At 40.7% G+C, this 24,913-nt stretch overlaps 1 protein-coding gene across 1 annotated transcript in view; it reads right to left on the bottom strand.

Annotated features, from left to right (window-relative positions):
• Positions 1-24,913, bottom strand: part of FBN1 (fibrillin 1) — a 250,589-nt gene that overhangs the window by 119,524 nt on the left and 106,152 nt on the right. The window contains exons 7-10 of the mRNA XM_061180331.1: positions 19,690-19,887; positions 16,148-16,273; positions 7,837-7,962; positions 2,036-2,194 (exon numbers count right to left, since the gene is read on the bottom strand). Coding sequence (XP_061036314.1) covers positions 2,036-2,194; positions 7,837-7,962; positions 16,148-16,273; positions 19,690-19,887 — 609 coding nt within the window. The remainder of the gene's footprint in view (positions 1-2,035; positions 2,195-7,836; positions 7,963-16,147; positions 16,274-19,689; positions 19,888-24,913) is intronic.

The following is a 24,913-nucleotide window of genomic DNA, read 5'->3' as shown; positions in this document are numbered from 1 at the left end:
GTTAAGAACCCAGAGCTCTACTGTAGTACTGGTACTGGAACATTTGAACAAACAAACACACCTACATGCAAATTAGTCTGCTCTATCCATTTGCTCTGCTCTGGGCCTGTCTCAGCGATGTGCATCTTTCAGTGGTACCCTTTGGGAGAGCAGCTCCCCGCAAAGTTACATAGGGGAACCCGGCCTTCTGCTCCATGAGTCCCAAAGTAGGTCTTCAGCACCTAAGCCTACTCTAGTCCTCCCTCTTCTATTCAAGGTCTCAACATAGGAAAGAATCCACATCAATGCTGCTGATTCCTAAGTTAACATATACATTTAAAAAGTGATTCTCCTGGTATCCAAGCTGTATGTCTTAGTAGAAAGTCATGTGCTTCTAAACAGTGACCGACTAAATGGTCCCCCTAGTGAACTACGAAGGGTGCCTTATATTTGTAGGCCAGAGACAGTCAAAATATATGGCAAAATATATGACTTGTTATATGTTAAAATTTATTGAAAGATTTTCTTGCTTCTTTAATCCACACACATAATTCTCAGTCATAAATAGAAATGTAAAAATAACATCCGTGAGCAGGTCTATAACCCATGATAATGGGGCGTTCATATTCTGTGAATAGCACACTCTGAAGTATTTCATTAGCTCTGCATTCATCCATCCGCATCTTGATTTTCTCCCCTAAAATTTCCTGATTTAAACATACTTTTCAGGAACCGGATTGAGAAGAAGTTATTACCCCAAGTTTTACTTAGAACTGGTGGGAAAGACGTCACCTAGTAAGTCGTACACTCTACGTGAATGCCTCCCATCAGCAAGTTCTCGCTAAGTGCCAGAGAAGTGTTAAAAAATTAGAAGGAATAAGGCACTATAATGATGACTGAAACCCCCTAATGAGATTTATTAACTAGTAAAAAAAGCTGTATACGAACACACAGAGACACAAAGCTGAGAAGATGGGATCTGTATCACAGCAACAGTACAAACCTAGAGCACTGAGCAAGAAGGCAGAGCTTTCAGCAGTGGTGGTCTTGGGATGTGCAGGGATTAGGTCATATTTGAGAGGAATCTCAACCAACAAGAGGGCAAATAACAGGCAGAGGTAGCAGGGGTGGGGAGTAGGGAGTAAGGACCTGAACTGGGGAGAAGTTTGGAGAAAAAAGAATATTTGAGTTTAGAAATGCTCAGACTGGGTTCAAGGAAAGCTGGATTGCATAATTTAATTAGAAAACAAAGCTACTATAAAGAACAAGAATTAAAAGATGAACGGGGATCAGATTTGGGGACTCTAAATGCCCTGCTAAGTAGTAAAATTTTATTTTCAAGAAATGGAGTGACTTGGACCACTGGATACTGCCTGAGTTCATCCTGCGAAAAATTTTCTGGACACCTTTCTCTACTTTTTCCCCAGACACAATTTTTTAAAACTGAATTTCAGATGAGTTAGGCTTTGGGAAATGTTACGTGGCAGCTGTGGATTTCACAAAGACCAGTGAGGAGGCTACTGCAATAGTGCAGATGAGAGAAAATAAGCTTTAGGTGGAAATGAATATGACAGAAAAGAGAAATCGAAAAGAAAAAAAAATCAACAGGACTTGGCAACCAAGAAGAGGAGAGGGTCAAACGTTAGGTCAAACGTTAGGGAAGGAGGAAATGTGTATCCCGAATAACTCACCTGAAAGGCTCTGAGGGAGTTGAGTTTTATTCTGCTGAGGTTTTGAGGATACAAAAGAAATACAGAGAGCCAAAAGAAATACAGGAGACTAGGAAGGAACCAGTTCTTCTGACTGGTCAGGTTGCTACCCAGTGGTAATACGCAAGCTAAGTAAGATACAGTACCTGCCAACAGTGTCATTGGTATGGACCTCTGTATTTCCCCTGTTCATTACCTGGGGAAATTTCCCTGAAGGCGATCTCTTTTATTTTCTGGAATGTTATTCGCTTACCCAGGTTTCCACTAAATCTGCAGCACGTACATTGCCCCTGGGCTCGCGGGGGTTTGAGCAGAGATACTCTGTGGATAAATGGAAGGGCTCTTACCTGTTGCTCTGATGGGACACATTTCGGGGGCGACAGTGACCCCCGGAGACCAGCACCGGCCGACGTCACAGCAGCACTGCATCTTGGTGATGGACTGCGGCAGCTGGTTAGAACAGCGCCCGTTTGCCAGAGCCGTGTAACAGTATCCTGGGCGAACGTCTGAGAGGACAAAGAAACCCCCATACACATCACTGAGATCAAACATAAAATGACTCTCTTTTGCCCCAGCACCTCCACATTTCCCAGTGGGGCTAGGGCAGGATGAGGTGACACGCAGCCCTAGAAGGTAAGCTGTGAGCGCCACTCGGGAACAGCGCTCAGGCAGAAATCCCTCCATCTCACACCTTTTGCCCCTGTGAGCTGGTGCACTTGGCCCAAGTCCCACATTCCATCCCCAAGGTGGGAACAAATGATTACAACCATATGGGTCATAGGAAAAGAGAGAAGGAGAAAATCACCGGCGGTGATGGTTAATTAGGTCTAGAGACATGTCTCTATACTGAAGGGAGACTGTGTTGTCCTTGGTTTCAAACGACTTAATTTGAGCCACTTTAGGCAAATATTGATATAAATCTATTTTAAAACAACATGAAGTCTGCACTGTAGGTTACATCTCTAAAAGACCTTTCTTATTTTTCAGTCTGAAACCATGAGTCAGACGTGTGAGATATTTTTTTTTTTTTAAAGGAACGAGCCATTTTGCAGTCAGATCCACTGCTCTTTCATCGAGGTTTCCTTTTGTCCTGGGGCCCTAACAGATTTGATAAGGCACTAATTATTTACAAGTTCAAAATGTACATGATTGCAAGTTCTTAGTGCTATAGGATACAACACTTCTTGAAGGAACTTTGTTTTTGTGGCAGAATGGTATCTTCTCAAAGCAACAGGGGAACACATTTCTATATATCGCTTTTATTGGGTTACATCATGTCTGACTGTCGTGACAACACTGACACACTGAAGTACAACTCTGGGTTACCAGAAAAGAGCCCATGACAAAGGAGAAACCTAACTGCTTCATGAGCCTTTGAGGTCATGCAGTGGAATACAGGAGGTAGGTAGCCAAGTGCAGAATGCCTTGATCTAACTATCATATATTACCGGTGTATCTCTCTTTAAGTAAAATGTATTTCTGTACAGTTCCTATAAAATAAGTTTTGAAATGTAACTAGGGTTTTGAATATGCTTGTCATTTGAAGGAATATAACTGGGAAATCCTTTTGTAAGGTGAAGAATTTGTTTGTAGTCAAAAATCTGTCCTCATGTTTCCTGTAAGTCTGCATATTAACCATCATTTGATCAGAGAGGGTCATCCCTATCACTGTTTTCATCTACATCATTCTCAAAAACACAAAGCCTTAAAATCTTGAAGGCTGCAATAAATTAATAAAATGAAATAAAATGAAAAAACCAAGGCTGACTTAGAAACATTTAAATTATTATGTCGAGGGGGCTTCCCCTTCCCCTGGTGGCGCAGTGGTTGAGTCTGCCTGCCAATGCAGGGGACACGGGTTCGAGCCCGGGTGTGGGAAGATCCCACATGCCGCGGAGCAACTAGGCCCGTGAGCCACAACTACTGAGCCTGCGCGTCTGGAGCCTGTGCTCCGCAACAAGAGAGGCCGCGATAGTGAGAGGCCCACGCACCGCGATGAAGCGTGGCCCCCGCTCGCCGCAACTAGAGAAAGCCCTCGCACAGAAACGAGGACCCAACACAGCCATAAATAAATATAAAAATAAATAAATAAATAAAATAAATAAATTAAAATGCAATAAATTATTAATGTCGAGTGAAGATGGCTACATCAAACCTAGACAAACCATAAAAGAAAATTATGGGCCAGCTTTAAAGGATATGAGATTATTTCTAAAAAGTACTTTAAACCACTAGCAAGTATAAGTGTGCTTTCCAGAAATTTTCTGTGGTCCCAGTTCCTGCACCTCTGGTCAGACTACTAGTCTCAGCAAAGAGGCAGAACAAGTTTTACTCCAGCCTGGTCCAGGGTAAATGGCTGGAGAGGGGAGTGCAGACAAAGAATGCTCTGTGGAGACATGGGTGGCACCTCCCCTGTGCAGAAAGGGGAGAAACAGAACTTCCTGCTTCCTAATTTGCTTTGCCTTAAAGACACTAATACTTCATATACCCCAGGATTAATATTGGGGCATGGAAACCAAAGGCTGTTAAGAATGGGAAGAGATGTTCAAAACTGGCTTATATCCCAGCTTCAAATGAATTTGGTGGTCAAAACCCAGTATAAACACTTGACCAAAATTTGTATGTACAATTTTCAGTGTGGGCCATCTTTCAGAGCAAAACTGGGACCCACAGCTGCCAACAGCAAGCTCTTAATGGCCTTATGTCTATTATTTTGCAAATTATCTATGATATTATTTTACTGCCCAGCTGGCTGACTTATATGATAAATCAATGGGTCGGAGACTCTTGAACAAAATGGTGAATGGTGAGACTGGAAGAATTACCAGCCACATTTGGGTTGCTGGCAGTTCCTGATTTATAAATGGCACCTGCATATACAATAATCATTTTACAATTCCCCCCCCCCCCCGCAGGAGAGCTTTTGTTAAGAATACACACATTTACACAACTTATAATTGTAAAGAAAACCAGTGGGAAGAGTTGTGAAAAGCAGGAACCATTCAGAGGAATTGACCCTTGGGCATGCCAGCCCAAGTCATGTCTTCCATGTCATCAGATGGTAGTGCCAAAGGAAGTGGAAAGGAAATCATCTGGCGCTGGATCGCTTTGCATAGAGGGTAAGGGGTGGCTTTAAAGTAATCTGAAGATCTATGGGAGCTGAGGGAGAAGCATGGTAAGACTTAGAGGAGGCAAATGAAGGTTGGAGAAACCTTAGACACCTTCATCTATTTTAAATCTGCCCTGGCCAAGACATCTGGCAGAAAAGGAGTAAGAAACCTTCTTCCTTTCTCCACTTCTGAATCACTTGGCCTTATTCTCAGGACCCAGAAATCACATTACATCAAAACAAATATATGATGGATTAAATATCAATAGGTGTTTGCAGGTCATCCTAGCCTGTCAGCAGGTCTCCCCTAACCAATCACTAACATTGTTGGGGCCAACTAGGAGCTAGGAGCTGTGAGGCCCAAGCTAGGTACCAGACATCTCTAAGACTCCTGGGAATTGATGAGACAGAACACACTACTATGAAAAGACAGCCTTACACAAAGTATTATAAAGTGCCAAACGAAGATCACAAAACCAAAAATAAAATGCAATAATTCTACCAGCGCTTACACGACAAAGGCAGTGTTAGAACTGGTGAGATCTGAGAGTCGCAGAATGCGGTAACAGAAGGTAACAGTTCGAATGTCACGGCTAAAAGAGATGTATAAGGAAGATACCACATACCACTATCTACACGTGGGGTTTCCTATTGGTTAGATTCACTAATTCCAAATAACCAACTTGCCAACAAACCTTGGATTTGTTTAAAAGTTGGAGACTATACATATTTTCTTGCCACTGGGGATAATTTTGGGGGTCTCTGTGGTTTACCATGGCAGGAAACAGCAGCAGTAGGGAAGACAGAAATGTCATTGGGATCACTTTATGTAAGTTGCTAATTATGGGTATCATAAAGTTCCAAGGAAGGAGGAACAGTGCTTGCCTAGGGGTATGGCAAGTGAACGTTTACTGCATCCGATGGTCATTGGGAGGAAGCGAAGGGCGGAGTTCGGACTGTAGACTCAGCCCAAGTTGGAATCCCAGCTCCCTCACTTATTAACTGCTTAAACAACTGGAGCAAATTATTTATCTAAACTTCCCAAACCTCAGCTTCTTCCCATCTACAGTACTGTTTTGAACATTAAGTCAGATAATTTCCATAAAATACCTCACACCGAGGAGGTGACCCAGGAATCTTAGTTCCCTTCTTTTGTAAAAAGTTAGCGTGGATATATTAGGTAAAAAGGAAAGAACTTTAAAAATGTCAACTTTCTGATATGTAAATGTGTTAAAAGGATTAATCATTTGAATGCTGTTTGGGGCTCTCTTTGAAGGTTAAAAAAAAAATCTACCTATTATCTGGCCAGGAAAGGACTTCTGCTAGGCATATCCACTGGAGGTCATGTGTTAATTGGGACAGTTTGGGGAGAAAAAGGAGCTACATGAACTGCACTTGCCATCCTTTCACTGCAGTTCCAAGATCTATGCATAGATTCTGGAAAATCAGGCAAGCCGGGCACCACCAACCATTGCTTCTAAGGAAAAGTCCAGATATGTTTCCCTCATGAGTTGTACTTATTCAAATGTCAACGGAGAGACTGCCCTCAGCTTTTATTATGTGTGACTAACTAAAAAGGAATTCAGAATTTCAAGTGCAATTCTGTCTTGGTCTGAAATTCATGGCCTGTGGTGAGGATGTGAAGCTGCATGTCTTTGAAACTACGGGCCAGAAACAAACATCAAAAGATAGACTTCACTTTCCTCTGAGGCCTTCTGCCATAGGCTCCCCAGCTTGGTCCTATTAATAAGGGATTAGTTATTTTGATAGTCAACACATGCTTACTGAGTGTCTACTACATGCAAGGAATTGTGCTGAGAACCACCAGGAATATAAGGATAGCAGTTACCGTTCTCTAAGGAGAATTACAACTTAATTAGGGAGATAAAAACATACAGAAACACAGAATTTCCCTATAAAACCATTTCTAATAAGATATCCTTAGGTTCAGGGGGGGAAACTGCTTTCAGGTAAGCTGATCCGGGACACCTTCAAAGATAGAGAACCTGAGTAGGAGTGTGAAAGGAGGCTTGCATTGGGGAATGTGTTCTGAGTGGTGCAACATGAATGAAGCAATTGCTGTGAATGGCCTGTTTGGGGGTGAGAAGCAGTTACTGTGCTGAGAAGTCAGCAAGGTTGGGAGGGGTCACAGAGTGAAGCTCCTTCTCTATCGGGCTGTCCATTTTTGAACTTGAACTTTATTCTAGAATACTGGACTTTGAAGGAACTCTTAGCAACCATTAAATCCAGCAATTGTCAGATCTATGTTTTTGAACAACAGAACCTCTTATTTAATTGATATTTTGTAATAGCAAAACATGGATAGCCTAACACCCACCCAGATGGAAGCCTAACACCCACCCAGATAAAAGCAAAATTGCCTGGTATGTGTGTACAAAGGCGGAGGGGAAGGCAGGAACCCTTTCCACTCAGCCTCCCCCTTTGCCCTGTCCCCCTCTCCAACCCTAGCAGCCCTACAGGGCTTTGCAGCACCTGAAGATTCCATGGGATATAGACTGAAAACCAGTAATTTCCAAATCCTAATGGAAAACTACCAGAGGTGTTTGAGCAAGAGAGTTATTTAATCAAAGCACCATTTTAGGAAGATAAATCTGACAAGATGGATTGTAGGGAAGCCAGGAAGCAGGGAGGGCAATTAAAAGATTATTGCAAAATTTCAGATCTAAATTAACATAGGTCCTGGGAAATGACTGAGGGTGGGGGTAAAGAGAGAGAGGAGTCAAAGATGGCTTCAAGGTCTGACGGTCACATAACTGCAAAGTTAATTTTAGACTGAGTTTATCTGTAGGGTCTCCTGGATCATCTCTTTATGGGAGGCAAAAATCCCAAAACAAGACCACAGTTGCCCCTGTTCTTCAAGAGGGTGGTCAACTATTTAACAGGTTTCCATAAAAGCACATTTTACCTCAAGTGAGAAATTATATGTCTCCCTTAATGAATTTTATGTCTCCCTTAGAATGATGTCCATTATGGAACTGATTTACATAAACTGTGCATGCTGTTTATAATTACACCTACCTATGCATCTGGTACCATCGGGAGAGGTGTAAAAACCGGGGGGACATTTGCAAAAGTAACTGCTGACTGTGTTTGTACATTCGCCCCCGTCACAGATTCCAGGAATAGTGCTGCATTCATCAATATCTGGAATGAAAAGAATAGTTTCAGTGTTTGTAGAACACAGTATAAAACCGTTCATCATTACAAGAATTCAGAGGTAACACTCGTCAAATCATGTTCCCAGAAACAGCGATCTTTAGAGAATAAAAGCTGCCTATAAAATAGTTAACTCAAAGAATGGGTGTTTCTTCTCTCAAGACAGGTTTACCCAAGGAATTTACCAAATTTGAAAGACTAGAGCAAAATGAAAGAAATTCTGCCTTTAAAATCTAAAACTGTACTGTTGTTTCAAGCCCCTACAGCATGCTAATATTCCAAATATTTTGTTTAAGATTTTGTTTTCCCTTTTCTCTTCGTGTTTTGTGCATTGAGTTAAGCTCCCTTTCTATTCACTGTATATTCTGCATCACTTCCTGCATTTGTTTTCGATCTGATTTTCCACAGATACTGAAATCCTACAGAGAAGACCACGTGGTCTGACTGCTGACCAAGACGTGGCTAACTTGGTATTCTCAGGGGCTCCCAAACTGCCACTACGATGGTTTTCTCTGGGTTCAGAGAGTGAATTGTGGTGGACGCTGAGATGCTTCATCCAAATCCCCCTTCAGGAGATGACTCATTGTCCCAGCTCTGGGAGTGCTGTCAGGAGATGGCCTCCAGCTCTCAGCTCCTTCAGGGACCACTTGAGCAGCCGAGAGCTGCCTCACCCGGGGTTACAACCTTCCCAGGCGCCCACATCCACCGACTGATTGTGGAGGAAGGATAATGGTCTGGTCATCTCGCCCCAAAGGGTACAACTCTGAAAACCACTCCAATTCCCCAATTCCCTGTGGGGTCGGCTGAGGTCAGAGTTGTGGTTAGTCCTCAGGGCCTGAGGCCACTGGGTCTCCTTAAGGAAGCAGTCAAAGTCACTTAGACAAATCAGACCATTTCCTTCAAGGAGACCTTTTCAAGAGCCACAGTCAGACACTGGCAGTTGTGGACAGATGTGGCACCAGTGTGGGGAGAGAAGAAACTGAGAATGTCCTGCTTAGGTTAAAAGTGAACTCAGGGCCCAAGGTATCTATGTGGCCTCTTCCCTAAGGCAAGTGGGGCTTTCTGCACTGACCTAGGGAGAGGGACAGTCTGACCTAAGCCTCCTGGAACCATTGCAATGGCCAGGCTGCCAGTGTGGGTAGTTTAAAAATAAGAACTTTTCTTCTCTAGTTAAAGTACTGCTCTTCACTGGTAAAACAAAATAGAGTTCTAAGTGGACCAAAATAGAGTCCAAGTGTCTTCTGACTCCAGTTCACCCTGTTGGTCAAAAAGAGAGCAGTGACACTGTTTGCATGCAGTTTAACCTTTTCAAAAGCAAAACCCCCATTCTTCTAGGCTAGGCTAGAGGCTAAACCAAGCAATATGTCACTGCTTATGTTACGGTCAGTGCTAACCCAGACAGATCGTCCTTGTGAAGTTGTGTAAGGGAAAGGTGCATATTCTACTCCGACAGATATAAACGTCACTGTGGAGTCAGTGAAAGTCAGGCAGAGAAACAGCCAAGGACAGAGCCTAAGGGTCTAGAACTGGCATAACCTTAATCTAACCATACTCTCAAGGCTCATTTTAAGGCAGTTCTTTAACATCGATCCTTCTGTATTTACCAGCCACACTACTACCTAAAACCAACAAAAAGCCAAACAAGTATATCAAAGAGCCTAGAGGATCTGACAACCTCATCTAACGAGAGAGGAGGTTATAACCATAACACAAAGGTATTAACACAAATGCACCTTTCTCAAAATGTCCCTAAAAGTTAATGTCTAAGTCACATGATGCCTATCAAAAATCATGTGAGCAGATAGAGTCTACTGAAAGAAACATTTTTCTACTTGTTTGTATAAATGACTGCTGTCGTCCTTTTTAAGGCCACTTAGTAGACATCGATATCCAAAGAGGTTATTTAAGTGACAGCATATATCAGAAAAAAAAGTTATTTAAAAACAAGAATCTGGGACTTCCCTGGTGGTGCAGTGGTTAAGAATCTGCCTGCCAATGCAGGGGACACGGGTTGGTGCCCTGGTCTGGGAAGATCCCACATGCCGCGGAGCAACTAAGCCTGCGAGCTACAACTACTGAAGCCTGTGCACCTAGAGCCCGTGCTCCGCAACAAGAGAAGCCACCACAACGAGAAGCACGCGCACCGCCACGAAGGGTAGCCCCTGCTCGCCGCAACTAGAGAAAGCCTGTGCGTAACAACAAAGACACAACACAGCCAAAAATAAATAAATTAATTAAAAAAAATAAAAATAAAAACAAGGATTAACTTTGGCAGTGTGGAGGAATCATCTTTCATATGCTGGCTACGTTAGATTTGGACCCTTTACTGAAGATAAGAAGAAGAAGAAGAAGAATTAATATGTACTGAGTGCCAGGCATTGTCTAAATGCTTTATGTGTGTCAACTCATCTAACCCTCACACTGTAGGTATGATCGTAGAACCTGATTTCTATAATTCCGGTGCCTAGGCACAGCTCTTGCATTCCACTGAGGCCTTCAGAAAACTGGCACATGTAAAACCTGAAACAAGAGCAAAGAGGTTCGTGTATAAAGTGATGTTAAACCCAAGTCTTCAACTGCCACAGGCTGGGCAGGAGGAAGGGGCAGGGTTTCCACTTAGGGTGCACACCTTCAAAGGTCAGCAGGTCAGGAAACACAACGTAGAGTGTACCTCCTTACTTGTCACACAGATAAAGCTAAAAGTACCAGGCCAAATTGTTCAATTTGAAGGAACTTATTAAATGGTCCCTTCAATGTCCTCTCCTCAGTGACACACCCTTTCCCTTTCTATGTCTAGGGCCTTTCTAGTTTCCTGAACCACCCCGCTTCTCAGTCCCATCACTTCCTAGCAAGGGAAGCGAGTTCTGATTTCACGAGCAGGCCGTGGTGGGAGTCCCTGACAATAAAAGTCTGGAATAAAGCATTTCAATCACAAAATCACTTACACTCTGAAACTCATTCACACTAATCTATTATTTTTCCAGGCTCTTAGCACACTGTGTTTATCACCTTTTAATAGAATGTCAGGGATCCTACACAGGAGAGAATTTGAGATCAGTGGATTTCTCAGCGTTTCTGTAAGTCAGTCTGTATCAAATGCCAGCTGTAAAAGTAAATCCGTTCGAGGAGCCTGGTGGGGAGTAGAACTTGGCTGGGAAGAGCTACTTTTGTGCTCTGAACACTTCCCCCTGTTTCCCTGGGGCAGGACAGAGCTGCTGGAAGTAGCTATGCCCGTGGCCTCACTGGCTTCTTGCTGTGGACCTAAGAAGATACAGAAAAGGTAGGTCCCTTCCCTCCTGATTTGCTGCCCTGTCCTTTGTTCTTCTTCTTCCTTCTTGTCCCTCTGTCTCATCTGCTCTCTCCAGGCATTCTTCCCATCCCTTGGCCTCTTCCCTAACCTGGGGCTCCTCTAGCAGGAGGGGAGGAAGGACTGTGGAGGGAAGATGGGATAGAGCTGGGTCCCAGTTCTGGGACAGGCATCCCTGGGACACCCAGCTCTCCAGGAGCTCCATCCAAGATCATGGATGTTGAGAGAAGGGGGAAACCACCAGTTAACCTGACTGTCTAGATCGCTAACAAAGTGAGAAAAAAATCAACTAAAAATTGTGGCAGCTGTTAAAAAGCAATATGTGATACTAATAATTATAAATGCCACCGAGCCTGTGAGATTATTATTGCTTTATTAGACACCTGAAATCCAATGTAAAATATGTGACTAAAAAACAAACAAGCTGATACTTCAAGTCAGGTCGAAAAAAACATCAGCCTTATTATTACCAGTTTATAGTCACACCACACATGCCAGTTTGCATGGTTTCTTATCCATGTAGCCCCAGCTGTCCGATCCCAACTGAGAAACAGTGAGAAATGTGGAGATGGAGCCCTGATTGCAGAACTGGAAAGAACTCCCAGATATCATCGTGTTCAATCTCCTCATTTGAAAGTTGATGTAACTCAGAGCTGGTAACTGACTTGTCCAAGATCACACAGAGGATGAGGGACATTGCCAGGGTTTGGCCCAGGTCTACCTGATTCCCAGGGCTCTTGTGCCTATACCACAGAGATTCTGTTCAGCAGTTGGATAGGAGCTGGTGACCTTGAACAGTGAATCAGGGCCTGCACCAAACTGCAGAGGATGGAGCCCCAAGATAGCAATGGGTTAAGTAGCCCCAGGAATTCTCCTTGGTGTCTGGCAGGATAAGAGTCCCTGATAGCAAGTAGCCATCAGATAAATAGGCCATTATTTTAGAAAAGGGAAGTCTTAAGGTTTTTTGGCTTACATAGTAGGGAGAGATTAGACTTAAGAGTTACATTTTTAAAAAGTCCTTTGCATCACACAGTGTTGTAATTGCTAAAGGCTGGGCTGGTGATAATCTAAATCCCAAAATATTAGTGGTTAATTAGGAATGCAAGGGACTTCTTCCAGAAATAAAACTTAATCCTTTAATTACACGTTTTATTTCTTAATTTCCTCCCACAGTAACCTATGCAAATATGGACTTGGTTTCCAAAAAGAAAAGGCTCGTGTGTTCTTCCAGGGGGCACACTCCAGAGTCAATGGGAAAATCAACAACGAAGGTGGGCATGAACTCTGCTTCCCTTTTTCTCAAGTCACAGCTATAAATCTCAATCTTTTTCTTCTTAAGTTTATGAAATTTTAATAATTTTTATTTAATCGCTTCAGCTCGCTAATTTACATTTCAAAGGTACCTAAATTGCATGTGTTGATATAAAACTAGGTACATGACATTTTCAAAAAGTTTTGGGAAAAGGGGGATATTTTAAGAAGTAAGGGAGAATTCTGCAAAAGGAAGATCTCACACAAAGCTGCTTTCACCATCACTGATGGCGTGAAGGTAAGCATCTTGTAAATTGGCTGAAACCAATTTTTGATTGAATTTTTAAAAATTATTCGGGCTTCCAGGTACCCAGTTCCTTCCTCTCCAAGTCAAGAGGAAGATACATTTAAAAAGCCATTCAATGAATTAGGAGATTGGGATTGACATATATACACTGCTATGTATAAAATAGACAACTAATAAGAACCTACTGTATAGCACAGGGAACTCTACTCAAGGCTCTGTGGTGACCTAAATGTGAAGGAAATCTAAAAAAGAGGGGATATATGTATACGTATAGCTGATTCACTTTGCTGTACAGCAGAAACTAACACAACACTGTAAAGCAACTATACTCTAATAACAATTTCAAAAAAATTGTAAATCACCAAATAAAATAAAATAGTCTATTTCAAGTTAAAAAAAAAAAAAAGCCACTCAAAGTAATGGCAAAGGTGCCAGAACCACTTTCACAAGGGCACAGAACCCCACCGTGGCCTGACCATCTTCCTAGGGCATATATGGGCTCTTGATCTTCTCTGTGGTGGGGGTCAGATTTTCTGGAATTCCTTCTATTGACCGCCTGGAGATCACCCCAGGCCCAAAGTCATGCCATTCCCATGGTGCGGTGGTGGAACTGGAGAAGAGCCAGGAGGTCGAAGGAGGGGACCCACTCACCAAGCATTCTCAGAGGACTTTCCGACTACTTTCCTACCAGAGTAAGGCGGGGCAACAATGCCCAAACCAGTCTCCAGGCCAGAATAAATGCAGCACTAACAAGACATTCTCTTCCAGTATCAATTTTGCATAGAAAAATTAAAGGGAAGGGGAAAAACCCATCATCTGAATTTAATGTAACAGGAGATGGGAAAGAGGAAAAAAAAAAAAAAAAAGGTCTAGCCAAAAGTATTGTGTTTTTATCTTGCTACTGACTTCAATATGTAGCCGGAAAAAAAAAAAATTGTGGAAAAGGATTAAGTAATTTTCAGCCTGAATTTCTGGTCCATTGGTCACACTACTATAATAGGTTTCTTAGCACTAATAAAAGGATTTTGAATCACTTTTCTTTCAGTCCAAGCATTCATCCTGTGCATCTTCTATCTAGTTCACAACGAGAGAAGGTGAGCAATCCTGACGGATGTTAATTGACTGGTCTGAGTGAAAGAAAGTGTCACAGAAAAACAACTCTAGTTGAAACTGGAAGCTATCATAATTCCAGAAAACAAAACACAGACTGGACAAGCCACAGGAAGCATATTGCCCTAAATCGTGAAGCTGACTACATCTCTTGAAACTGAATATAGTAAGCTGAGAAAGCGTAAAAATGACCCATTGTTGATGTGGATTTTACATGCAATAAACCTTAAGAGCTTATTAATGTCATAAAAGATATGTATGATAATACCTGGAAATCTATACCATAATATTTTAAATATTTCAAAATATTAGGAAATAGAGTTATTAAAGTAGAGGTAATGGCTTGCATCCAGGAAAACAGACAATATAATATGGTACAACAAGCACCAGAGTGTGAATCAAAAGTAAATTTTATGTCGTATGATATTGCTTACATGTGGAACCTAGAAAAAGGATACAAATGAGCTTATTTACAAAATAGAAATAGAGTCACAGATGCAGAAAACAAATATGGTTACCAAGGGGGAAGGGAGGAGGGATAAATTGGGAGATTGGGATTGACATATACGTACTAATATATATAAAATAGATAACTAATAGGGACCTACTGTATAGCACAGAGAACTCTACTCAATACTCTGTAATGACCTATATGGGAAAAGAAACTAAAAAAGAGTGGATATATGTATATGTATAACTGATTCACTTTGCTGTACAGCAGAAACTAACACAATATTGTAAATCAACTATACTCCAATAAAAATTAATTTAAAAAAAAGAAGTAAATTTTAGCACTGTCTGATGACCTCAGTCAGGGCGCTTAACACACCCAAGACAGTTCCTTAATATATAACGTAAAAGGGTGAAACCAGGTAAGTTCTTTGCCCTTTCAGTATCAACATTCTCTATTTCTAACTTAATCCACAGTATAACTTCTAAATTACATTGGCCTATAGAGAGTCAACTTTATTGTTCATTGAAACTTAAGAAGCCCTACATCCTTAGAAAGAACTTAAGTATTTTTCACAGCTACCTCAACTGTTTATAACATGTTCAAGAACATATCATTATAAATTATAGGATGATTAATAACTTAAAAACAACTCTAACCCATAAAGATAATTTTAACACAGTTATTCAGTTTCAGGGCAAGTAGATGTTAAACTTCTTAAATGTAACTCAGATTTAAAGTTGCCTTTTGCATGTATGATATACCCTGGAGATCAACAAAGAAGATTAATGATCCAATTCCTGACAAATGACTTAGAATGAAGTATTCCTCAGTGCTAGGGTTTAGGAATATAGATACAACAGCAACTGCTTTCAACAAAAGTGCTTGCATCTAAATGAAATCTTATATCACCCCAAAGACAATGAGTTGAGAATGAAGGAAAAAGTTTTCTCCACTAAGCTTGATGAGAGATGTTGCCTTAAGAATGCTGTTACATTATTTTCAGACATTACATATATAAGGTACATGAACTCACTAAAGAAAAGAATTCAATGCTGCCTAGTTACTTCCTGGATGTTTCCCTCTCATGAAAAAAATATTTATTACACTTGGAAACCAGGGATCTTTTTGGCAAATAGCAGAAGTGGTGAATGTGAACACATTCTCTGTACACACATTTTTAGAAGCTCAATCTATAAACTAAATGCAAATATATAAATTTACCTCAAGTTATTTTTCTGTTTGATTAACATTAAAAGGTTTCCATTTGATAGGCAGAAAAGGAAATCCTAAACTTGTACTAGGAGCATAAATATAAGGGTTAATAGATCTCTCCAAAGGAAAAAAAAAAAATCAAACATACATTTTGACTAGAAAAACAACAGAAGATATGTCATTCTGAATGATATGTAATGATCAAATTTAAATTCATGTCTCTAGAACTATACAAAAACATGTATCTTGAACATTTTAACCCAAATATTGGTTCAAAAATATTTCATGTTTTAATATTTAATTTGATTCAGATGGATCTCTTATTTGGGGTTTATAAAAATGGAAAAAGCTGCAGGCTTTTTCTGGTTCAATAGCAGAAAGGCATATTATTCCTGGTAAGGATATTGTATGTACACATTCACACAAATGACAAAGACAGAAGGATTTAGGAACAATTTGCAAAAAAGCTTGTCACTGATTTGGGTTTTGCTCGCCCCTCCACCCCTTAACTGCAAAGCATGATATTTCTTACCTTCACATTTTTGTGACACTTCATTAAATTTGTGTCCAGCAGGGCATTTGCACTCAAAAGACCCAACAGTATTAATGCAATTTCCTCCTTGACAGAGCCCAGGGATGGCCTGGCATTCATCCACATCTGTTAGATTTCAGAAGCAAGGGATGGGGCAGGGGGTGGGGGAGGAGAGATACATATAAAATTCATTGCAGAAGAAAACATGACAGTTTGCCCACATTTATATTATCACACTTATATCAATGAGCTATTTGTCCATCACAATATTTGGAACATGATGAGAGACACTGTTTCTCACAATTACATTATGCGAAATAAATTATTTGAGTAACATAACTTGGTCAATAATGTTCTATTGGAAGTCACAAGTATTCTTTATTTTCCTACCTTCCATCTTCCCTCATGCAGAGGAGAATGTTGGTACTAACTTTTGTGAGTTTTATTATGCATGCTGCAAAGTACAAGGATACTATGATAAAAAGATTGACAGTAATAACTAGAGGTATTCAAGAAATGTCTAGAATCAAAATGTAACACATTTCTATAATAACACTGTCTTTAAGAGTTGTATGGAGTGATTCAGTTCAAACAGCATTTATTTGAATGAGATCACTCAGACTACACGAGACAGCTAATGCTTTTATACAGATGAGATGGAAAATGTTCACCGTAGATTCTGGAGAATCGTCTTGCACAATAAAAATTAAAGAACACAGGAAATCAGGCCAAGAAGTGAGAGCAGAGCAGCCGCCAGAGGGGACCTTTTTAAAGGTAAGTCGGATCCTGTTCCAGCTCAGCTTAACACTTAAGGCCATGCTAAGTCCTAGAGGAGTCTACCTGACCCCTCTCCTCTCTGAACTCATCTCCTATCCTCCGCCCTCTCTCACACCTCTCCATCCACTATAGCTTCCTTGCCATTCCTCAAATACAACAAGGTCGCTCCTGCCTCAGGGTTTTGCAGTGATGGCCCCCTGCCTGGACTACTCTTTGTAGAGCTACATGGCTCCCGCTGTCCTACCCGTCAGATCTCTGCCCCACTGCAGCAGGGGACCCTTCCAATGCCAGTCTAATGGCAACACCCACCTCGCCCCCCATCACTCACCACCCTTCCTTACTCTGCTCATTTTGCCCCATAGGACCAATCACTAGCTGACCTAATAAACATCTCTTTGCTTTGCTTTGTTCTATAAATCAAATGCTTTCAATACAAGATTCCAGGGAGCAGGTTCTTTGTCTGTTTTGTTCACTGCTGAATCCCCAGCACCTAGGAAATCACTATGGTCCTACATGGAACCCCAAATATTACCCTTCCAGGAACAAAAGTAATCATTCCAGGCTCATTAGAAAGATGTTTATAAAAGTACATGTATATTCTCTCCATCTCTTCATCCATAATACACAAAATTCTGGTTTAAGAAGAAACCCCAGGGAGGCAGTCTAACTTTTCTTCCTCTGGGTATTTTTTAGAAATCTGGAAGCCTATGTACCCTTTAGTTTTACTCTTCATTGTGTGAAGTGAGAGAGCAATTGCCAACTGTAAAATCTCTAATAATCTGTGTTTTTGAAACAAGCTGCCATGCAGGAAAAGGGGTACTAACTTAACAACAGAAAGTATCACTTTTGATACTTTGGTACAAAAGTATCACTTACTGTTTTAAATGAAATGTCCTGGCTCACAGATGAACGAGAATATGTGAGTATAATTAGATTATGTTTTACAGCTGATCTCTATTTTGTCTTACACCAGAATTTTCCATTCTTGATATGTTGAATATGTTTATTAAAATGTTATTTGAAATTAAAATTGGACGTAGAAGCAAAACTAGACAGTCTTGTTGATCATGATTTTTGGCCAACAGGAAATACACACGAGGGCACTTCTCTGCTGGTCACACGTTCCAAGGCTGAAGACAGAATAAGTTCCTTTCTGAACCCATTGCTCACAGCCCCTCACATGTGGCCGAAAGACTAAAAACACCAGCAAGGAGAGAGTACCCCAAGCTGATAACAGACTTTCTCTGGAAAAAACCAACCAAACATGAAGAATTTCATTCTCACAGTGGCAATATAACTGCCACTTCGATTCCATGGGTTCTCACAAATTTTCTTCTTATAAAAAAACTCTTTTTTCCACTGGATGTTGAAGAGTCAGGAAGGAACAGGAAGAAAATGCTGGAAAAGTCCAGGTTGTACGAAATGAATATCAAAGCTAAAGAGAAGCAGCTCTTCCCTCTCCCTCTTCATCTCTTCCCCTGAATTCTCTCAGCACCTCAGCCTCTGACTAGGACTCATGGGCGGCAGTGGAGTACTCAAAATCTGGCTTTCTGGTCACTCTCTGTGAGTTCATGGGTATTAGCTGACTCCGAAACACCATGGCCAAGAATTTTTTCAAAACTCCTTGAGACTTTCCAAGGATGAGAAAAATAAGAAGGCACGAAAGAAAAAGGGGGACAAAACTTACTCTTTATTTTATGAAATTGTACCATTTACCCTTTTGTAATTCTAGGATTTCAAAGTGACTTCTCGCTGCTCCTAACATTCAGAAAGATACATTCAAGGGCATACGAAAGAGCTGCATGTTGTACATAGAAGCCAGGGACCAGGATCAACCGTGTTTATCAGAAATGAAATTTACTGAAGTATAATTTAATGGAGATCCACAGAACTGTGTGATTAAGCTCAAGTTCTGTTTTATTGCATATTATCCTTAGAATTAACATATAGAACAAAATCGAACTAGTATCTATTTGCCTCAGAAAAGCATACCTTGAATTTTCTCTAAACACTGCAACTTGCTAAAAAAGCACTGAAGATGTCTAAAGGAAACAGATACAGCCTGGGAGTTTTCAGTCCCATCAGTTTAGTGCGAAGCTGCCTCTGTTCACTTCCTCCTATTTCCTGCCAGACATCCAGACAATAAAAGAATTTGTACAGCTGGAAGAACAGGAGTAAAAGCCAAAAACAGAGTAAGGGCTTCCATGGGAGGCAGGAGAAGAAGCAAGCAGGCAACATCTGGGGATATTTAAAACTGTGAAACAAATCCTAATTTATTTCTGACTTGTAAAAAAACAAACAAACAAACAAACAAACAAAAACCCATCATGTAGCATGTAAAATGGAGAGAGGAACAATTTTCCTCAGGTCAACTAAGTACAACCCATGAGACAGAGGAACTCCAGCAATTTCAAATGAAGGGGGAAAAAATTAAGAAAAACAAACCACCTTATTCACAAATTTTGCTTTGTGTTTATACACAGCATTGCTCTAATATACAGCATTGCTCTGAACAGAATCATACCACCCCCGGGAAACACTTCTGGGGTCGGAGGGGGGAACCACTGGCAAGGAAAAATCCAGGGGGGCCAGCTGCTGTCTCTGGAGCCACGCTCCTAATGCCTAAGTTGGATATCATGCCGTCAGCGAAATCGTGAAGTTATGTCTCTGACACTGCTTTTCCATTCTCTCCAACTTCACTGGAGAATGGCTCTCCAGAGCAAATAAGATGAATCCATTAATAACTCCATCGGCCCGGGGTTTACCTTGACAAGCTCCTGTGCGAATATTTGGAATGAAGCCGCGGCGACAGGGGTGGGGCTGGGCTGGGCACATCTCACAGGGGTGGCCCCAGGCGCGGCCGACCGTGGCACAGCAGAGTGTTTTTGTACAGACAATCCCGCTGAGCTGTCCCTGGCACATCTGGTTGCTGATCACAGTGAAACACGGGCCTGTCCTGTAATCTGAAAATAAAGAAGGAGAATTCCATGAAAGTCCAGAGAAGCAGGAACTATCATGCAGAAGAACAGCTGGGCCTGTCTTCCTGGACTCCAAGTTGCGAAACGGTCTTCAGGAATAGAACCGCACATCACTGACTCCGTGTGAAGCCTTGGGCAGACCATGCCGCCTCTGAGCCCCGTTTACCTCACCTACGAAATGAGGATAAAAACACCAGTTCCTATCCACTTTGAAGACACTGTTGTGAGGATCAGATAAGCTCATGGAAAATACTTTACAACCGTGACATGCTATCCAAACATGACATCATAATATTATTTACACATTCATTCACTTAAGAAACTGTATCAGTGACTATTATGAATCAGCCCCTATGCTTGATATAGATCCTTTAGTGATTCAAAGATCCCAAATCCCTGCCCTCATAGAGTTTACAGTCTATTATTATTTAGGTTGGAGAAAGCAAAGAATTTCAAAACTTGCAACGAGGCAAATCATGGCACCTTCTTCTCTGGAGTTTCTTGAAAAAGGGAAATGGTTACTTGTGTCTTTTGGATTGGGTCCACCTTATTTCAAACACAAAAAACAAGCAAACCAAAAAAAAAAAAACAAAAACCCATTCAAAACAAAAATCAACCAACAAGCAGAAAAGTTAGATATGCAAAAGACATCAGGTATTTAAAGAGTGAGGGCACTGATCTGAAATCACTGTATCCCTTGGGCAAAAGGATCATCTTAAAGCAAACAGGGATAAGCTAAGACCACAGGAGAAGTTCCATTTCCAAGCAGTCTCACCAGTACAAAATCTGTCTCCTTTTTTTTTTTTTTTTTTTTTTGAAAAGGGAGAAAGTCAATCTGGATTCGGCAGCCAGCAAACAAGAAAGATTAAGATGTAGTGAGGACCAAAGCCAGGCTGTCCCCAGCCTCCCCGTGGGAGAAATCTGGGCCATAATAACCCTTTCTGTTCTACAGCGGCCTTGGCCGATAAGGGAGGCTGGGCCATGGCAAGACTCGTGGGCTGCTATCCACCACCAGCACTGCATGCTTCCTCGTATCATTTCTGGAAGTGCACAGATAGAGTGCTTCCTATGAGTCTAGGGATGGACTAAATGACCCCGGTAAGTTCCTTTCACCACTGAATTCTACAGGTTTATGAAAATCACTGGGTGTGCTAATAAACCACTGGGCTATACTTTCATTTTGATGTTTTTCTTTCTTTCTCCGAGTAGCTCATGAGTCATGATATGCAATTCACTAAGGACAACCCTTTATCACAGTACCCACAAGAGTGAACAGGCTGAACCATGACAACATTTGGACAATAGCTGACTCTTCCCAGCTTGCGTCCCTCTATCCTGTGTATTCCCTCCTCCTGCCCCTCTGTTGCAATTACAGTCCCATCTGCTCCCCATCACTAAATGTTCTTCCTCACTCTCCCTTCTTCCTTGCTGGAATGAGTCAGCCACCTGTGGTCAATGGCAGTGCCCTAATTAATGCCTGTGCTGGAAGATGAGGCTTCTAAGAAATTCCAAAAACAAAGCTTCACCCAGTCAAGCACAGCAAGAGGATTAGGCCCAAATTACGGCAGCACTTGAGAGATGGACACAATGGTCAAAACGTCAAGTCCTCACCTCCACATCTCCCTCTCTCCATGCCAGTGCTTACCAAAGTGTGCTATGATGGGATGCAAGACGACCTTAGATTGTCTTGTTTGAACAGTCATATATTAATTTGAATTTGAATTATTAAAAAGTACAAACCTACCAGACTCATAATTTCATAGACATGTTTGCTATGATGAGAATGAATTAAAAAAACCTTTAAATACAATTTAAAGAAAAATATTAAGTAAATACTAGTACGGAATATGCAAATAGGCCAAAAATTGTGTAACCGGCACAGAAACACCACCAGCATTATCTTTCCAGAAAACCAACCTTAGACCTTTGCTCTCCTGGTGTCTCTACATTCTCTGGCCCACCTTTCCAGCCCTATCTCCTGATACTTCTTTAGTTTATTATTGTCTTTTTACTTTGTTTCTGCATTTTTTTTATGCTGATTGCATTTTACTTTTATATTATCAAATTCTAAGTGTATTTTAATATTCTTCATAATATGCCAGATCTATTCAAAATCTGCTATTGTTTTCCATAGTTACTGTATTCAAACAAGAATACAAAAATTAAATGCTTGAGCTGTTGAGTAAAATCTCTGCCCTCATTTCATTCTGTCAATAAAGAAAAAGTCACTCAGTACCATGGTGGTGTGCAACCAAGTCGCTCCTAAACGCAGTAACTGCCTGGACAAAGTCAAATGCTGTAGTCACCATTCTTTCTTTGGCTCAGTTCTTCCAAATAGTACTTAGGGGCATTTATTAAATACTTCTCTGATAGATGGTTTCTTTCATATTATAATTTTTTTAACATCTTTATCGGAGTATAACTGCTTTACAATGGTGTGTTAGTTTCTGTTTTATAACAAAGTGAATCAGTTATACATATACATATAATCCCCATATCTCCTCCCTCTTGCGTCTCCCTCCTACCCTCCCTATCCCACCCCTCTCTCTGATTGGAAAATAACTATTTCAGACAATTAGGAAAAGTCAGTAACATATAAATAAGAAAATAAAAATCACATGTAATTGCATCTAAAGAAAGCCTGATAACATATCAGTTATATTATCCTACACAATTTTACATGCGTTTTATTTTTTATCACTAAATGGGAATTATAACAAATACTCAATTTTGAATCCTGCTGTTTTTTTACTTAACATTGCCAAAAGCATTTTCCCATGTAAATACTATTCTAAAACATGGCTTTAATAGCTGCATAATTTTCCATCAAGTTATATCATAAATTATTCAATCATTTAATCTCATGCAACAGCCATCAAGATTTTTATGACTATATATATCTTATATTTGAGACTAGAAAGATCACAGCAACATAATCTTTTATTCAAAAAATAAATAAAACCTTCCATGTTAGGTAATGAGGAAGGAAATTTAGGTTTATTTCCTATTTTCCTCTTGACTTACTGAGACAAATGCAAATACTTTAATCAAATAGACTCTTGTTGGTATGCCATTTTTCAATCTTTAAAAAACATAATGGAACATGAATTTTAGTTTGCAGTTTTCAACACTGCTTGGATTTGTTTTTCCTCTTCATTTTGCCAAGATACTCTACGGAATTATCTTACATACGAGGATTGCAAAGATTCTGGGTACATGCAAAAACAGTGTTTTGTGAGTTGACACCAGCAAAATCAAGGTCCACTAGAAAACGCTAGGAAAATCTGAGTCAGTCCTATCTAACACTGGTTCATGACTTCAGACATGAATTCCTCATCGGAAGGTTTGCATCAAAAGAAAAAATAACCCTTAAGACGTTTCCAGGGTCAACAACTTTTTGCCCTCATTTCAATATGAAACACATGGAATAGAAACAGCACTTGTTAATTCTGACAATATTCATTAGGCATCTCTAGAGCCCATAGGGATCCATCTTTACTAAATACACTAAATATCTGGCAAATAGTTTGAGTATGTATAACAGAATCTATGGACTTAACACATTTCCACACTAGATCCTTATCACTACAGACAAAGAGAAGAACCAGCTCATCTGACCATGCAGCTTCGTAAGTGGACATAAGTGGATTTGTAGAGTCAAATTTTCAACAAAAATGGCTGATTGCAGAGGGAGAGGCATAATCTGGATGAAACAGAATTGGATCTAAAAATGTTTTGGAAGGTAAATGCTGTATTAACGTGGTTTTCAAATGTCATTCCGATTTGGCAGCATGTGCTTTTTGTCCTGTGCTTCATTTAGATTGCCAAAGTTATGCTGTTTTTAGTCCAATACTCCAACCACAGAAAAAATCTGCCCACACTCCCAATTCCTTACTAATAATCCAATTATTTACAATTATTCCCATAGCACTTACGTGATACTAGGCTAAATTTACATACTCTTTTTCAGACAGTCCCAGCTCTAGACAGGGAATGTGCCTAATTCAATGCTTGGATAATATCTGACTCATTCCCTCAACGTAAATCATTATTCCTCATGCAAATAAAATATCGTATTAAAAACACTTTTTGTTCACAAGTTGCTCTACAATCACTTCCTTATAAGACCTCCATGAACTAGGGCAATAGGCCAAGGCTTTCTAAAATTAAAATGCAATTTTAATTGTTTTTAACTGGCTTACTCTAGTGTGGCTGGTTCATGGGAAATTCTGCATCTACATGTTCCCATTATGAGTGGTTAGGCTCAAGGATTGTTCCCCAGTCCCAACAGATTTGGCCTCAAGGCTTGGGATCTAACCAACGTATATCTGCAGCCTCTGATCCTCAGCTCCTTCCCAGCCCTGCAGCTCAGAATGCTGTGACCTGTGGCGTTACTTCACTTTCATTTGCAATCAGACTTCCCCCTGAAGCAAATGCATCATTCACAGAAAAAGAACTGTAGTACAATGAATTCTTGTCACTCCTACCCAGTCACTAAACCACAAACTGCAGGGAAGGCACAAGGATATAATTTTGGGCACTAGGCTCCAATTATTTTAAATCCATCTTTTCATAAAAATTACAAACAAAGCAATGAGATATCAATTTATCCATGATAGAGAGGGTCACAGCATGCTTCTTCCTTCCAGGTAGTTTGGCCTGGGACACATTAAGCTCCTAACGTGTGGAATTTCAATATAACCTTTTGAGGAAGGAGGTCAGAGAACTTTCGGTCTGAGCAAAATGAAAGCAAAGAAGTTCCATGATCGTAATCAGTCTCATAACTGCTGCTGTTTCTTCTTACTCCAATCATTCTTACCCTTAGGACATAACCAAATCACCTAGGGATGTTTTGCAAAATGCTGATGCCTGGGCCTCACCCCTGTCCTCCCATATGCCTCCCTCTTGGAATGTAATTCAGTAGATGTGGCATGGTGGCTGGGCATCCATATTTTGTAAAAGCCCCCAAAGTGAGTTTGCAAAGTGTTTGCAAGACAGCTGACTGCTCACC

This window comes from Eubalaena glacialis, chromosome 2 (genome assembly GCF_028564815.1).
Source record: "Eubalaena glacialis isolate mEubGla1 chromosome 2, mEubGla1.1.hap2.+ XY, whole genome shotgun sequence".
In the NCBI taxonomy this organism is placed as follows: Eukaryota; Metazoa; Chordata; class Mammalia; order Artiodactyla; family Balaenidae; genus Eubalaena; species Eubalaena glacialis.
This window is presented reverse-complemented; position numbering and strand designations above follow the sequence as displayed.